Genomic DNA, 17,610 nt, shown 5'->3' with positions numbered 1-17,610 from the left:
TTAAACTACTTTCTTGACAATCAAGAGTACTGTGGGGAGCTTTTGGTGTTCCATTGAACAATTTTTTTTCATATTTTATCAATGTAAATGACACAATATTTCTTTAACATTTTTTGTATGTAAATAGCCCAACGTTTCGAAATCTTTTGCATATAAGTACTGCTGTCGATGTTAAAACCAGGGTATCCCATTGTTTTCGTGAAAATTGTTTGTTATTTGGTGGTGTGATTGGAGGGATCTGCAATTCACCTATGTGTTTTGCGTTGTATATTTCATTTGAAGGTGTTCAATTTATGCAATTCTTATGTAGCTATCGAATAGGTGCCATCTGCATCTTTTGTTTGAATTCCCCCCTCCCCCTTCTTTTTTTTTTACATCGTTTGCTTTAAAATTTTCCCTTTTTTTGGCCCTCATGTTAGCCGTTTTGGTTATGTGTTTGGGTTGTTATTTTATGTTTGTAGCTTCTGGAGCATTTTTTTAATCAATTTTGGGTTCATACCTTCTGTTTTGTAATTGTGGTAGATACTGGTGGTTGCTAAACTCTTTGTCTCTTTCTTTCACAACATGGATAAGTAAATTGCACATCGTTTATAACTTTTATTATTTTTTCTTTCTATGGTTTTATGAGAATTTCTAATGTGTCGTTACAATTTCTTCTTCGTAGGATAAATGGAGAACATCTGTCCAACTCATGTTGATCAGTTAAGACCATACGTGAAAGCGGACAAAATCAAAGTTCGGATATGTAGAATTTGGAAATCGATGATTCCAGGAACTGTTCAGAAGTACATTGCCCTGCATTGTATATTGGTTGACGAAGCAGTGAGAAATAATTGTTTGATTAGTTTAATCAAAAGTACAAACAATGACAATTAACTCAGCAAATAATGATTGTGTTGGGATAGTTTTTTACATGTCACATGATTAAAATGAGTTGTCTTATGGTTAGCGAAATGTGTGCGTTGACCATCTGTTTTCTCTCTTTGTTTTTTTGTTTTCTCAGTTTTTTGGCTTCTTCGCTTATGTTTAACGAGTGATGTTTTCTGTCTCAAATTTTTGTGGAGCCTTGGATTTTTCTTTCCATCTTGCTTGAAATAATTTTACTGTTCTGATTCATTGTGTTTCATTATGGTAACAATTTGATTGATACAATGTGAAGCAACATGCGGTGGATGGCTGTACATCAGATGTTGATTTTGAGGTTATGGCTTTCAAAATTGAAGCCGGTGGATGCTATGAAATAACTGATTTTCGGACTATAAGAATTAGGGGACAATACAGGGTAGTGCTGCATGAAACCCATGTTTTGTTCAGCTCGAAAACAGTATTATGAAAATTAGCAATTGTATTCCCGCCTATCCCTCGCCATTGATTTTTTTTCTGCAGGATTATAACACACTTTACCCTTGATTGAACATGGTTGACATTCTCACATGTACTGTTAATATATATAGGTGCATGTGCATGGGTTAAAGTGTGTTTATATTTGTTTTCCAAAATGGTCTTTTAACGACCTGCCTCTGTTTATTTTTTAAATAATAAGATGTCATTGGTCATATAAGCTCTATACAACCTCTCAAATCTAAACAGATTAATCAGAGGATTGCATACAAGTGTGGTGTCCGTATCGAAAATATAAGGTTATTTTTTGTTTCGTATGGATGTTGTTTGCAGTTGTTTTCACTATTTGTTAATTTGCTGCTATAAAAAAAGTGATGATTTTATTTGTTGTTCCCTTTGTCAACAGGAAAGAAGCACTGATGGTTACGTTGTGGGCAGATGTTGGAGAAGACTTCTCTTCTTTGTCAACGAATGCGTTTTCTTTGCCGGTTGTTGTTATTTTCACAAGTCTGAAAGTGAAGCTCTACTTGGGTATTTTGTTTTCTTAAAAACTTATTTTTCGCTGTTTATTTTGGTCTGTGCAAATGTTGTTTTGTTTAAATTCTTTGAATGTTATATCATTTTGCAATTTTATTATCTGTCTTTGGACTGATTTGTCATTATATGTTTTCGTTCTTCTTTGTCAATTAATTTACAAGTATCTTAATATTTCAGTCATTACTGACTGGTACTAATCGCTTTCTTACTTTATTTTCTTTTTTATTCAACCATGTCTGTTAAGTAGATATGAGCATTGGTTTTTCATTAACAGTTAGAAAACAATGAATATTGTGTTAGGAATGAGTTAGTTGGTTTGAAATGCACCACTTCATAAAGTTCATTGTGCCACCATTTTGTGAAAACTTTTTAAACAGTTGAGTATTTGCGTATTATCGATTATCTCTATTGTGTAGTTTTTGTCACAAAATGTAATCAGCTACCTTTATTAATATTTTCTCTTTCTTTTCTACACTATCATTTCAATGTGTAGATAAGATCCTTTTGAATAGAACTGGTTCATCCCTTTTTTTTTACTGATCCAGACATCCCCGAAGTGAATGCATATAAGTCAGTGTGAGTGTATTTCTCATTGTTAAAACAAAAAAAACGCTCTGTTAGTTATTTTTGTAAAGATGGTTTGTTTGTTTGTTTTTTTTTTTAAATTGTTAAACTCATAAAATGTTTTGATGTTGCAGGTTTTCTAATTGCAAAAAACCTTTGAAAGTGCTCCCCCCCTCTTCAAAACAAGCAAATGAAGCTGCAATTTTGCAAACTGCTAGAAGGGTTACAATTTGGCGTGTTTGGATTCGGTGTTGCACAAGGTATCAAAATTTCACGATTCAAGTTTAACATTTTCAACAGAACTAATTATGTTGTTATGACTGTTACAAATGTGTTAAAAAAAACATATTACAGGACGTCACTTTTCTGTGCAAAACATCTATTAAGCGTTTTGACACGCGCTTTGATTGGTGGTACAGTGCTTGCCCAAACTGCGTAAAATAGATGCACAAGGACCTAACCACTGGTCAACTCATTTGCCAAAAGAATCCTAACCAGATTCCAATGCCTTGGTAATGTTACATTAAGTATTTAAACCGAAGCTAACAAACAATTTGCTCTTTCTTGCTGTTGTGTAGTTTGTTGTCGTTAACCAATTGGAACAAATAAATACAGAAAAGATTATTAACATCCAATACGGAATATACAAATTCAGTTTGATGCTTTATATAATCACACTTTAAAAAATTTATAATTCTGGATTGTCAACCGTTTGAACAATGGATGTACATAATGGTTCATAAACATGTTGTTTGAAAAATTATTTATTTATCATTGTCTTCTCCCTGATTTGTGTTTTTATCCCATTTAAGTCATATAAACTTAAATCTTATAGTTTTTTGCCTTACCGTGGCAAAGCCTTTTTTTCCCCCTGTTTGTTTCCTTTTTCTTTTTTCTTATATTTGGTTACATATGATTGTTGTATTATTACATGTGTGTAATCTATTTTCATTCTACTTTTTTTACGTATTGAGTTTCTGGTAATCTGTGATTCTCAAAAATCTCATGAGGTTGAGTTTTTAAATGTAGGTACAAAGTCAATCTCATTCTCGAAGATGAAACAAATGAAATGAATGCTTTAATAATTGGTAAATGTGGTGGGAAACTTTTTGGCATGCCCTGCAAAGACCTGTTAGTGAATCAGCGACTGGTGGAGCAGTGACAACTACCAAACGAGTTTCTCAGGCTTATTGGACAAAAGAAGATTTTTCATCTGCGATTTGGCAACATGAGGAATACTTTTAATTCAAACGATGTGCTCATTCACAATGTGATTGAGGATATGACTATGCAACCGATAACTCCGCAGCCTTTGACAAGAGAAATCACAGTGTCCTTCACCGTTGTTTCATCTTTTACTTCAATGGCTGAAACCACCGAGCAATCATATAAACGGAAGAGGGAATCGATTATGAGAGCTCTTTTCACTGCCGGTGAACAAAGGTTTATGCCGTAACTGCTTTTACAACTATCAATTTCAAATTTCCATATATTCATACTATTTAACGTAGAAAACCTGTTTAAAATAGTGGAGTCGAGGAAATTTCATAAACAGATCCAAGAGAATTGGATGAAGTACCAATCAAATTGCTAAAAAATGCTGATGCTTTTTTGTTAATGTGTATGAAACAATATTTGTCCTATTTCTTTACCATGTAAATATCTCTCTAATCTGAACTTCATAATATTTTTTGCCTGTACATAGACCAACACTTAACAATTTTTTGTATCCGAATGCTGCTTGCGCTTGAAGGGTGATTCCAAGTGCTAAAATCCAACACATGTCTGTATGTAAATAAACAACTTTTAGCCTTTTGTATCTGCATTCTACAACTTAAACATTTTGTTTATAACCCTTTTGTGAGCTCTCTATTTTCGATGTTGTTATTATTTTATCATGCCACTTCTACATCTTCCCATCATGGTGTTAAGTATAGTTTCCCAGCTACGGTCGTTTTGAATTGGTGTTCAACCAGGCTGCGGTCGTTCTGATTTACAGATAAATTTTACGTTTAAATTCTCATTTTGCTATGTTGCAGATTTTGTCTTCGTAATCAGATGCTTCATATTGCCGTCTGGTTTTGTTCTTATTCACTTTCAAGAACCGCTGCTATTTATTCATGGTATATAATCCGTTCAGCCATTTAGTTTTCAATATATTAAATATTTTGTGTTGTTAATTTTCTGTTACTTTCATTGCTGCCTCCTTTTTTTTCCCCTTTTTATCCACTTCTCTTTCGCTTTTGTTCAACCCATTGTCCTCAGTTTGTAATCTTTCATTGGATAAATTTGATCACCCGATCTATTCTCAAGCGATATCTTTCGTTTTAACTATTTTAACCAGTTTGATCTTAAAGTCTTTAGTGTTAACCCCAACATATTATTTTCGTTTTCTGCACATTGGAACCAAACTCAATTGGTGGTAAAAACGTATAAAACCTTGAACTACACCATGTATCCAATGTTAGTCAATAAATAATTACAAAAGTAACTTCGCCATGGGCTACAATCATATCCAGCTCATTCCGTAATTGTTACCAACCTTTAGAACCAAATTTAGCATAATATGTTTTACCTCTCTGTCTCAATCTTAACCACTAGCAGTTACAATTTTGTATTAATCACCGTTGTCTTTTGCCTACCTTATCATATGTGAAACGATTATATTTACACTCATTATTATTAATTTGAAACAGTATTTGTGTTTCTCCATATCCAATCATTAGTTTTTTTTTTTTTTAATGGAATTTGTAGTTTGGTTATTGCTCTAATTCGTTTTGATGATTTTGGTATCCAAAATAGCTACTTGAATTGGCCGTAATTTGTTTTCATCGCGTAATCCCCCCATTTCGTCCATAAGGTATTTATCAGGGAAGTGTGGGGAGGATAGCAGTTGACCTACCAGATGCTTATCCCTATAAATCTCCCTCATTAGGCTTTGCCAATAAGACTTACCACCCAAATGTTGATAAGATGTCAGTACTCACTATCATAAACTCCTACTATTCTAAATTGTGTAGAACTATTAAATGAACCAAACAAGGAATACTATCAAATTCTAATTACATCGCCTAGTGTTTCCAGATCTTGCACGCGTATTTGAAGTGTTCTCGCCACAACTTCTGCTATATCCCAATCCCGCCGACCCTTTAAACAGAGAGGTTGCAACTTTAATGATCCGTTACCGATCAACAAAGAGTTAAAGGTATTGATTGTTTTTTACATTTGTGTCTCCCTGTCATAATGCATCTGTTTTCCGTTGTTTTTCACTTAACTTTCGACTTTAGTGTATTCGTGTCAGGATTAGTGCTAATTAAAACATGGATTCTTCAACTACAATCTTTTGATAGTCTTGAGCCTTTTGTTGCATTATAGTGCTACTCTTACTCCTGCAGATGTTGTGCACAAATTGCGACTTTAGTGTATTCATGTTTAAGTTGAGAACCTTGCATTCTGTTACATTTGAGAAGTAAACTTAAGTTGAGAAAAAGACAATGGTTATTAAACGGGACCTTAATTTCTCTATAATTGAGTTATAATGTGGTCTTGGGATTTTCGAAGTAATATTAACTGGAATTAAACATGTTGCTAAATGGTGGAGAACAGATTAAGTCATTGTGAGAAAGTGAGGTGCCATGTGTTTTGGGTACTAACTTAGTTTTCTGCATTTGCATCTTTCTGATTTTTCCTTATGCTGAGTCCTGCAACACCAACTTTGTTATCCAAGTAACGTTTACAATTACCTTGGGTAGTTCTATACAAAACTAGAGGAAATAAGGCAATCCTTCAAGTTATCAATCACTTAATCATACTCTCACAATCCTACTCCTTTCAGTCTATTGGTTCGAATGGTGGTAGTATCTGAGTTATTTTTGACAAGTTACTACAACTATCATGCTCCATATGATTGCAAAGGAGGCACCACATGCGTATTTTGATGCTGCCAACAATTGTTTTACCAAAAATTGCACTCTGTATTACAGTTCATACTTTGTTAGTCTACCGAAAGCTTATAAAAAATCGATGTCCAGTATCTTCACTAACATGTAGTCTAAACACGAATTTCTACTGCGATTAATTAAGTTGGCACTACATTATGATAATCCTACTTCACTTTACTCAGCTGTTATTTGATGGTTTATCTGCTCTGGACCAGAATGAGGTAAGAGTTTATTTCCAAAAGGCATCTGATGAGGTACTTTCACTGAAAAATTTCAAAGAAACTGTATTGTTTTTCAACTTTTGATGTGTATTAAGTATTATATGTTCTTTTGATCTTTATGATATGTTTGAATTTCTTGATTGATTGAACTTGAAAGTATTTGCTTTGATGCAATTGGAGGAAATAAATGAAAGGCAAAGAAATGAGATTGATTACATAATTTGTAAGTTGGGTTTAGTGACTTATAAAATTACAATTTCAAAGATTTGAACTACTGTTCGGGTTGGAACGAGTTTCTAAATTACTTGCAAATTACTATTTTTTGAATTAACTATAAATTTGTTGAGAAACTCTGCATACATTCCAATTTAAAACTACATTACTGTTCAAATATACCATTATATCCAGAATCACATTGATTGATATTATTGCAGGAACAACTCTTGAACTGAAAACAAGAGAATTGGAATCCATCAGTAGCAAACTTCTGACGCCTGCAAGACTTCTCAAACAGAAAATGAGAAGGTTTACTATTTTAGTTTCTACGTATGCATTTGTTTGGTACATGTTGATTGAATTTTATTAATGTTCACAAAAAAACTAGGGTCAGCAACTTGCTTCTATTCTTCTTGCTTTGCCGTTTATAATTCTCAATTCTTGACTCATGAAAAATAAAATTGCATGATATTTCATACAATTTTCAATACTGCGCGGCAACGTGTAAGCTCAAATTTCTAGTAATTTAACTAAAGAAACAAAAGATTGCTGAGTCATTTCGTGAATAAATTAAGGCACTTCAAATATTAGTAATTAAATAATTTATTGTGAGTTTAGTCAAACAATGATGACCAACTTATAATAATACATACATTTGAGACTGCTTTTATTACAAATTTATTCATCTGTAACCAAATGAATGAAATTGACAACAAAAATATAATTTTAAAATACAAAATGAAACAATAACTTGAAGTCTCTTCTGAACAACTTCTAACATTTGGGCAGATCAAGTGGTGGTGGAGGCAAAGTAGATTCTGGAGTCGGTCCATTTTCAACCTCAAAAGCCATACCTAGCCCCCACGGCAGATGAACGTCCAAATGACAGTGCATGTTCCAGATACCTGAAATAATAGTTTAAAACAATAATCAGAAATTAATTTATGATATAATTAAAATACAAATTAGACACTTAATTAAGGAGATGATTACGAAAACTAACCAGGATTATTTGCTTGAAACCTAATCACAGCCCATCCTCCGACCGGCACACCAATTGTGTTACGTATTTGCGGATTATCGAAGTTAAATTTTTTGGGGTCATTAATCGGGTCATAATTTCCAAACCCTTGTGCCAACACATGAAAATTGAAGCCGTGGAGATGCATCGGGTGGTTCTCGATGGCCAAAAATGCCGTGTTTTGAAGCACCATCTCTACTGTCGAATTGAACTTCAGCGTCTTGACCTTGGTCGATTTTGGCGCGTATATCAAGGATAAGTCGAGGCTTATGTTCGTGTCTGTGTAGTCAAACTTGACCGGAGGCTCGTCGGGAAAGTCTCTGGTGTAAACCCCGCTCATGTTGTGAAACTGTGCTTCCAGCATGGACGTATTGCTTGGGAGCACGAATGACTCATTGTTCATGCTCGCGGACAATTTGTTATTGAATAGGCCCTGACACGTGGCATTTTCGGGACATAACGCCAAATTGACGCCAATTGTCACGAACATATGCTCGTCCACCTCAAGTGGGACCGGGATCCACTGGGGCCCACCGACGAGGCCGGTGAGATTAGTGAGGAACTTGTGGGCCAACGGCGTGTCGTGAGGGTTAGGCATTGGGGGCATAATCGGGGTTGATGTGGAGTTCTTATAGATGATGATGCCTCTGGTGGTCGAGTTATCAAAGTCAATGGTATCACTAGCGCTAGCGTACGGAGTGGCGGCCATGTAATAAGATCCAATAGGTTGATTGAATGTAACGAGAACGTCGGTAGTCTGACCGGGTGCGGTAACCACCACGTCGGTGATGTAAGGAGCGGTGTAGGTGGCATCGATGGCGACAACTGTCATGTTGTGATTGGCTATCTTGAAGAAGAGCTGGTTATTGAGTGCAGCGTTGATTAGGCGTAGCAGGTAGGTCTTTCCTCTCACCACACTGAACTGATATGTTTCTGATAATTTGATGTCAAATTGTTAATTCATCATGCAAAAATAACATATAAAATAAATCAATAAATTTACTTGTATGCATGCATGCATGCATGGTTACATACGATTTTGAGAGCAATCGTAGAGATCGCCAGGAAGTCCATTGATGGTGTAAGCATTTGAAATGTTAGGACCAATTCCTTTAGATAGGCCTTCTTCCTCAATGTCGACCACATTGCCATTGTACCACTCTCCTGCAATTCCATCCAACAGTTAATTATAATATATAATTAGGCATCAAAATTACTCTTTTAAGTACGTATCACGATTAACATTAACTAAGTTGAATGGTATAGTTTAATCGTTAATTACCTAATATGATGGGAACTTCTTTGGCGGGCTTGGGGAAGGGGAAGGATCGATCGGCTTTCGGATGGATTATGAGTGCTCCATGGACAGTTGCCCGGAGCCACGAAATGTGGGCATGCCACCAAAGGGTGCCTTCTTGTCCGGTGATATTAAATTTGTAAGTATAGCTTTGTCCGGGGCGTATAGGGCATTGAGTTACATATGCAGGTCCATCCGCCCATGCACTTAGAAGCTGAAAGATTCCATGCCTGCATTAAGAAAGTAACTATACAACGTGAACAAAACATAACTCAACATTCCCATTGGGGGTTGTTAAATGATTTTGGATAATTGGTACTTACCAGTGAATGCTAATGTTATAGGGCGACTGGTTTAAAACGTGAACAATAAGTGTATCCCCATCTCGTGCATATATGGTTGGTCCTGGATAACTCCCATTTACTACAGTAATTGATTGATTCCGGCACAATCGGCTAACAGTTAGGTTGTTCACCTGAAAACAATAGGAAAAAAAAACATGACTACTATTATTAAAGGAAACATTCAAATAATTGGTGAGGAAATATGCATGATGAAATAAAGATCCCAAAGGGCCCGTTTGAATTTGTTTCTTATACCGCTTCTATGACCCAAAAATATTTACTTTTTTTTTCCGTAAAATTGAAGTAATTTTGGATGTTAGAATGCGCTTTTAGTCATCTTAGAAACATGCAGGAGCATACCCAAAATTGAGGCAAGACTTACGTTAAAAGAATGCTCAACAATTGCACCAGAGGCTATTGAGGAAGCCAATAGAGCTAGAGCACAAGCTAGCACAAAGGCTAAGCGTGCCATATGGGGAACAAAAGAGCTGGCTTAAAGGGGAAATGAGAAGTTTGAGAATCGTATATTTTATGAAGATATTGTATTACTCTTGTGATATCTCAGAGGTCGATATTTGTTATGTTTATATAGGCACTGGAAAACAAGTTGCTAACGCATTATTTCCACAATTGCGTGTAAATTTGCATTTTTTTTTATAAGGACTTTGAAATGTTGAACATATACAGACATATACTATAAGATGACTTTGGTATTATATATCCAGTTAACATTTTGATTAAATTAGTGACTCGTCAGAGAATGCTAGCATAAAGATATGAACACAAGTCAGAAACTTGGTTCTCAAGCAAACAAACCATGTTGAATAACATCATTTTGACCGTGGCCAAACTACACTTACAGGCTGGCGAACTAAAAGAAAATGGAACACCCCCGGTGTACTCGAAGAAGACGTTTGGTTTGAATACTGCTTGGTAAAAAACAAGTTGGGAAGAACGTTGACATTAGAGTGGAAAAGGTCGTGTGCCATTTGTGTAAATTTTCTATTTTATTTATTTAATTGAGGAGGAATTCTGAGCACTTAAGAAATTAAAAGGATTACATTTAGCTACGTCCCGAGTACTATACAAAGATTATTTCTTATTCTTACACTATTTTTTCGCTCTTTATCTTCAATACTCATTCTTTGCATTCTACTTTATCTCATTCTATCAAATGGATCGAATGACAGATTAGTTTGGCTGATGTGGCTAGGGATTCAATTTGTTAATTAGTTCAGCTTATTCTCACAATTGGAATATCTGAAACCCCAAAGATCACTTTGGCATGAAATAGCTATTTTTTTTCAAGATTGTCATTAACCCATAATGGAATGTAGAGAGCAAAATGATATATTATGTAGAATACAAGAGGAATAATTAAAAATAAGATAAAATTTCAAGTGCATGTGCAATTTTCTTGTCACCAAAATATATCAAAATCCACAAATTAAACGAACTAAACCCTAAACTTTAAGAAAATTAAAAACTGCGTGTCCAATAAACAAAAATGATCGGTTCATACTTTATATAATTTTTTTTTCAAACATTTGATGCAAGCAATTTTAAATAAATAGTCAAATCTGCCTATCCTATATTTTGATTAAAAGTAATTTTTTCGCACTTCTTTGCAAATTGCAAACCATTTAATGGCCGGCAAAGAAAATGAAACATGATAGTGTACTTTTATTTATGCATTCACACCTTATTGGAAAAAAAAAATGCATTCACACCATTGCATTTTTGTTGTAAGCGACCCATGCATGGTTTACTGAATCTATTAGGCCACCAACACATATTGGGATTTGGTCTTGTTATTTGTTTTTGAGTAACAGTACGCTTAAGCGTGTGAAAGGTTTTATTTTTGTTTTTAAAATTGAGGAGATCTTAGATAGAGAGAGAACGTGTGAGAGTAGAGAGAGAGGGAGAGAAGTTTAATTTTTTTTTAGTTTTTTAAAAGGGATGTTTTGATATGGGTCCAAAATCACTAAAAATTGGACCTATTTCAAAAGTCAAAAGTCACTAAAAATTGGACCTATTTCAAAAGTTGAGCTATAAAAATGGACCTATTTCAAATTTTCCTTTAAAAAAAAAAGTAGAGATACTATAGTCATCTGTAAATGATGTTTAAATAAAAAAAACTAAAATTTTGTTTTATGAAATTATCTTGCTGCCCTTAATTTTTTTTTTTTGTGATAGAACACTAAATAGTTTTTTCATCCTATTTTGGTTGATAAATAAAATTTTATTATTATATAGTTTAGATAATTATTTAGTCATTTTTTTTCTTTTTATATAACGTGGGAGGTGGGATATACTATATTGTTTAGTTAATTACATGTACGTGATGAGTTTTGTTTTTTACACATCAATATGATAATGGGATATATATTTGGAGCACTAACAGAGAAAGTAATGCATGCATGCATGTGAAATTTTTTAATTATTTTACAGATATGCTGATATAACAATGAATTGATATTTGTTTCTTGGAGAGGAAGAACAGCTCGAAGACTTTTCAATAAGTTGACAAGATTTTATGATAATTTCGCCGCTGTTGCTTCGAATTGCTTCGAATCCCACCCATTGCAGCTGACCATTCCATGAAACCCTAAACCACTACACGTACATTACCATTTTTGACCGACTAAAAAATCCCACAAATAAAACAAAATTTCTGGGCAAGGGGTTGTATTCTGTGGTGGCAGACATAAATGGTCACATCACAGATACCGTCAGCCTTATTTTAATCCTCATGTCATTTTCAAATTTGTTATTAGTGTCTTAATTAAGCTCCTAACTGAACTAACCTAAACAACTGTCTCTAAATTAACTCATAACACCAAACCGTCAAGGCCACCACCTTTGACAATGCAGGGACATTAAAAAATTATGAGAGAGAACTATTTTGATTTGGTCAACTAGAGTTAGGTTAATAAAGAAATTCCTGCATGGAATCAACGATTTCGTTTGTCGTTGTTCAACGAAAGTATTGGTATCAAACGCAAAAGTATTAATATATCCAATCCCTGTTGTCGCCTTCCCATTTATATATATCTACTTTACGTGGTCGATGATTGGTGAGAAGCTAAAATTATATATATCGAGACAATAAACATACTAGAATACGTCTAAAAATTCACACACGTAAAAGATCTTTGATGAAAGTCTTATATAGCAGTTGGGGAAAGTTAATCTTCTAAACTTCCAACAATTTTATTATTTAAGAGAGAATAAATAAAATCTGCATGTTCAACGTGATTATCATTCCACATTTTTTTCACTTAATTTTTTCTTCTTCTTGACGACTATGAGAAAGAAGACTAAGACCTAGTTTGGGAGTGAGGTGCTTAAAAAAAAAGCATCCATGAAAAAAAGCTGTGAGGGTTTTAGATGTTTGGTAAACTGAAAAAAAAAGGCTTATTTTGGAAGCTGCTGTGAGAATAAGCTGAAATCAAAGGAAAAAGCTGAAGCTGCTATTTGCAGCTTTGGAAAACTGGCTTTTTTTCAAAGCACACGGAGCTACAGTGCTGCTTTAATGAAAAGACTCACTATTAGACTGTTTTTTTTTTCAAAAGCACTTTTACAAAAAAGTTTACCAAACACTCTGCTGATTTATTTCACAGCTGCTTATTCTCACAGCACAACCGCTTATTTTCACAGCAGCTTTTTTTCAAAGCACAGCAATACCAAACCAGCCCTAAGAAGTTGGCTCGGTGGAAAGTGGCAACCAAGATCTTGTTTTTCTACGTATGTTTTGCGCGGAAACTCTGTGCATTTTACTATCAAATATTATATGTGTAGTAGGTATAGGCTGGGCGTGGTGCTGGCCCTGCCTCCCACACATTTTGAGGAGGCTATGACCTAGTTTGGGAGTGAGGTGCTTAAAAAAAAAGCACCCATGAAAAAAAGCTGTGAGGGTTTTAGGTGTTTGATAAACTAAAAAAAGGGCTTATTTTGGAAGCTGTTGTGAGAATAAGCTGAAATCAAAGGAAAAAGCTGAAGCTGCTATTTGCAGCTTTGGAAAACTGGCTTTTTTTCAAAGCACACGGAGCTACAATGCTTCTTTAATGAAAAGGCCCACTATTAGACTGTTTTTTTTTTTTTTTCCAAAAGCACTTTTACAAAAAAGTTTACCAAACACTCTGCTGATTTATTTCACAGCCGCTTATTCTCACAGCACAGCTGCTTATTCTCACAACAACTTTTTGTCAAAGCACAGCAATACCAAACCAGCCCTATGTATTGTTAACTGTGAGATTCTTGCAGAAAAATAGAATGAACATTAGGTAATTCGAAGAACAGCAGTGAAAGCTAGAGAGAAAGATAGTGAGAAGAAAGTTTGAAATTCTTATTAACCGACTTAGTTATTACATACAAGCATATATATAGTTTGCTATTATTTAGCTTATCAAGTAGGCTACCACAACCAATACAATCAATACAAGTGGACTAATACACAGTTGACACATGTCCTAGTTTGTTATTATAGTTATTACTCCCTCTCAATCTTAACCGAGGTATCAAGGTAAAGATTGCAGCAATGTTGAACAAACACAGGATTGTGAAGACCTTTGGTGAAGATATCAGCTACTTGCTCCTTAGTAGGAATGTATTGCACCTTGAGATCTCCCTTTTGAACCTTCTCTCTAACAAAATGAAAATTTGTATCAAGATGTTTAATCCAAGAATGGAACACTGGATTTGTACTATAAGTGCAAGCGTAGAGAGATTATTACAATGCAATATTGGAGAAGAAGGAAGATAAACATGTAAATCTCTAAAAGGTGATCGAAGCCAACATATATGAGCAACATAGTGAGCAAGGAATTTATACTTTGTCTCAGTAGAACTACGAGACACATATGACTGCTTTTTGGATTGCCATGAATTTGAATTTTGGCCTAAAAATACAACATAACCAGTGATGGATCTTCTAGTGTTAATGTCAGCAGCCCAATCAGAGTCTAAATAAGCTGACAAAAGAGAAGAAGAACCTGATTTGTAAGTGAAACCACAATGTAAGGTCCTTTTGATGTATCGCAAAATTCTCTTGACAAAAAAGAAATGTGCATCAGTAGGCTGACTCATGTATTGACTTACTACACCAACTGAATGTGAAAGATACGACCTAGTAAAAGTGAGGCATTGAAAGCCCCCACTAAGCTTCTGTATAAAGTTGCATATGGAAGTGGACTTATTCCTTCTGTAACAAGTAACTGTGTCACGCCTCGATCCCGACCTACGTCCAAGATTGACACGTGACGTCACCAAGTAACCATATATCCAACAGATCCCGCCTATGAGATATGTAAGAAGCATGACTCAAGAATTGAATCGCATAGTAATTTTTCGTATACTTTATGGCTGTATCTAACATCCTCGTTAGACTGCCTACGTACCCTAAATAGGGATCAAGCCATTCGTAGTTCACCATTCACTACACTCGAGTAATCATCCCATAATTCACTTTATTTTCAACATGATACCTCTATCAACATCATGTAACATATCAATAACCAACGAAGCACAATATTATTCTCAAGCCATAATGATCAACTAAATAATTATAATAATAACAATCATATCCAACGTCATTCCACAATCCCGTCAATTAATCAATTCATGACTCAAAGATGCATAATCTTAGCATTTAACGTTAATCAATCAATGTGAATACATATCATTTCATGTATTTAATTAAGGAACTCTACATAATTCCCTATTTGAATTATAAGTAATTATACATGGTGAATCTAATTAATATTCACAAGATCTTTTGAGGGTAATTCCCATTCACTCGAATCTAGGGTTCTAGACTAACCTTATGGAAATGAACAAGAGCAAGGATTCTGAACCACTCAACGGAATCTAAAATATCTAGCGGTTTCTCGTAATCTACCCAAATCTATCACATATATAATCAATGCCTACATCATGGGAATGGTGCACTGGCCAACTAGAACTCGGATAAATTGCGAAGCTCAGGTGAGTGACAATAATACAAGTATGTGATATTCAATAAAAAGAAAGACCATCGATCACAGTTTATAAACCTCAAAGATAAGTTTGTAATTATGAAAACATAGTCCAGTCTGTAACAACTCCGAAGGAGTCACCCAGACATCCATCGACTTTTCCCATTCAAACCACCAAGATTCTCAAAAACTATCGTTCATATGTGCATTAAAAACTAGGGTTTGAGGGATGCAGTTCGGCCGAAACCTACATATGTAACCAAACAGGAAGTGGCACCCTATCGCGGATTAACCAAGCAAACCACCCCTGCAGTAACCAAGTAGGCAGTGACCCCCTATCATAGATTAACCAAGCAGAGTCACTCCTACGCATCTATTAGGCAATGATCACCTATCGTGGATTAACCAAGCATGATCACCCCCAAGTGTGTATGTGTATGGCCATACCAAAGATATAAGGATCACCTATTGCGGATTAACCAAACACGATCCCCAGAAAATATGGTCCCCTATCATGGATTAACCAAGCAGGTCCTCTATTGCGGATTAACCAAGCAGGACCAAGATAACTAAGTAGGTAATGACCCCCTATCGCGGATTAACCAAGCAGAGTCACACCTACGGAACTGTTAGGCAGTGATCACCTATTACAGATTAACCAAGCATGATCACTCCTAAGTATGTATGACCATAAGGATCGCCTATCGCAGATTAACCAAGCAAGATCCATAAATAATATGGTCCCCTACCGTGGATTAACCAAGCAGGACCACTAGTGACCCCCTATCGTGGATTAACCAAGCAGGGTCATGGTCTCCTACAAGCCCTTAATTTAACAAACATTTCAATATGCAATTAAAATAATTTTTTCACAAATATTATCAATCCATGAATCAATTCACAATTAATAAAAATAGATCGATGGCCAATTATAAAAGAATCACATTTTAACAGAAAACACATTTATAAAACCAAGTCACATTTTAACAAAACACATTTATGAAACCAAGTCACATTTTAACAGAAAACACATTTATAAAACCAAGTCATATCCACAAAGGATATTAATATAAAGAATCGGGTAATCACCATATCGCATATATTAAAATCACTCACCTAGAAAGGTCTGCAAAGCCTCATTGAGCCTCTATTAATACTAATTTTAATTTTATAAGTGATTTGAGACATGTTGACCAAAAGTCAACTCTTGATCAACGGTGGTGCCCACAACCCTACGTAATTCGATCCATAAGATCCGCACATTGGATTTCAGATCCGTAACTTCCAAAGACCCACATTATGCTTCTAAAACAACATATAAAAATGTCATTATGATCCAACAATCAGATCTCCGCCAATTACTAGAATTAAGTGGCGGTCAACCACTTATTTTACAAACTTAGAAATCCAATTAGGAAAGATCCGTACGTCGGATTCCAGATCCGTCTGTTTCTAATATCCTCAAATATTACGTTTTGTAATATGTTAGAATTTGGTGACGATCCAACAGTCGGATCGTCGAATCATACAATGATCAAGTTATGTATCGTAATGAAACTAGGTTCAAACATTCAAACCACCCCATACGGATATCAAATCTAATATGAGGACATCAATTTAGCTTAAGATATCATTGGTGACCCACTGGCCAGGCGCCGTCACAGGTGGCTGTTTCCGGTGAATGGAAACCCGATTTTTCGACTAACTCTGAAAATTACCAAATTTCACAATAATGTAGATCTCAATGATTAGAGAAAGTTTCATACATGTGACTAAGGTCACTTTGGCCGGCAAACACCTCAAATCGCCCACGAACTGCTGAAACCCTAGAATTGGGTGTTCTTGATTCGATGCCAAAACGAACTCCGATGCCCCAACCAATGTATACGCTTTGTTCTTGAGGTTGCGAGAAGTCTTTTGGTGGTGGTGGTCGACAGTAATCATTATCGGATTCAACGGAAAAATGAGAAAACTATCGAAAAATCACGGACTTTGTGGCTTCGGTTTATAAAATTGGGTTAGAAATTGTGAACTATAATACCACAAAGATGTTGGGTTCGCCGAGAGCTTTCCATAGACACCAAGATCACCTCAATCGGACGTCGAACGAAAGAGATACAATCGAGTCAAGGAATTGGGTCGGGATTTGAAAT

At 35.2% G+C, this 17,610-nt stretch overlaps 1 protein-coding gene, 1 long non-coding RNA gene and 1 pseudogene across 2 annotated transcripts; 2 read left to right on the top strand and 1 right to left on the bottom strand.

Moving 5' to 3' along the window:
• The first annotated feature begins 669 nt into the window (after positions 1–669).
• On the top strand, positions 670–4,573 carry LOC126618201 (uncharacterized; annotated as a pseudogene).
• Positions 4,574–6,577: 2,004 nt separating this feature from the next.
• On the top strand, positions 6,578–7,251 carry LOC126617908 (uncharacterized). Its single transcript, XR_007621576.1, has 2 exons — positions 6,578–6,637; positions 7,039–7,251. It is a non-coding gene; the product is annotated as an uncharacterized LOC126617908 (long non-coding RNA).
• Positions 7,252–7,386: 135 nt separating this feature from the next.
• Positions 7,387–10,058, bottom strand: LOC126617877 (laccase-7-like). The gene is made up of 6 exons (XM_050285967.1): positions 9,865–10,058; positions 9,462–9,613; positions 9,124–9,368; positions 8,877–9,005; positions 7,824–8,774; positions 7,387–7,725 (listed from the first exon to the last, which is right to left on the bottom strand). The coding sequence occupies exons 1-6, from the start codon at positions 9,952–9,954 to the stop codon at positions 7,595–7,597; spliced, it is 1,698 nt and encodes a 565-aa protein (XP_050141924.1). The 5' UTR covers positions 9,955–10,058; the 3' UTR covers positions 7,387–7,594.
• Between the last annotated feature and the right edge of the window lie 7,552 nt (positions 10,059–17,610).

This window comes from Malus sylvestris, chromosome 4 (assembly GCF_916048215.2).
Source record: "Malus sylvestris chromosome 4, drMalSylv7.2, whole genome shotgun sequence".
Classification (NCBI taxonomy): domain Eukaryota; kingdom Viridiplantae; phylum Streptophyta; class Magnoliopsida; order Rosales; family Rosaceae; genus Malus; species Malus sylvestris.
Note: the sequence above shows the minus strand (reverse complement) of the source record. Positions and strands in the feature narration are given on the sequence as shown.

Bases quoted from the DNA above. Each gene is read 5' to 3' on its own strand.
- LOC126617877 (XM_050285967.1), bottom strand. From the start codon at position 9,954: ATGGCACGCTTAGCCTTTGTGCTAGCTTGTGCTCTAGCTCTATTGGCT. The intron at 8,775-8,876 runs GTATGTAACCAT...TCAAATTATCAG, and splicing joins CTACGATTGCTCTCAAAATC to AAACATATCAGTTCAGTGTG. The intron at 7,726-7,823 runs GTTAGTTTTCGT...CTATTATTTCAG, and splicing joins GTTTCAAGCAAATAATCCTG to GTATCTGGAACATGCACTGT.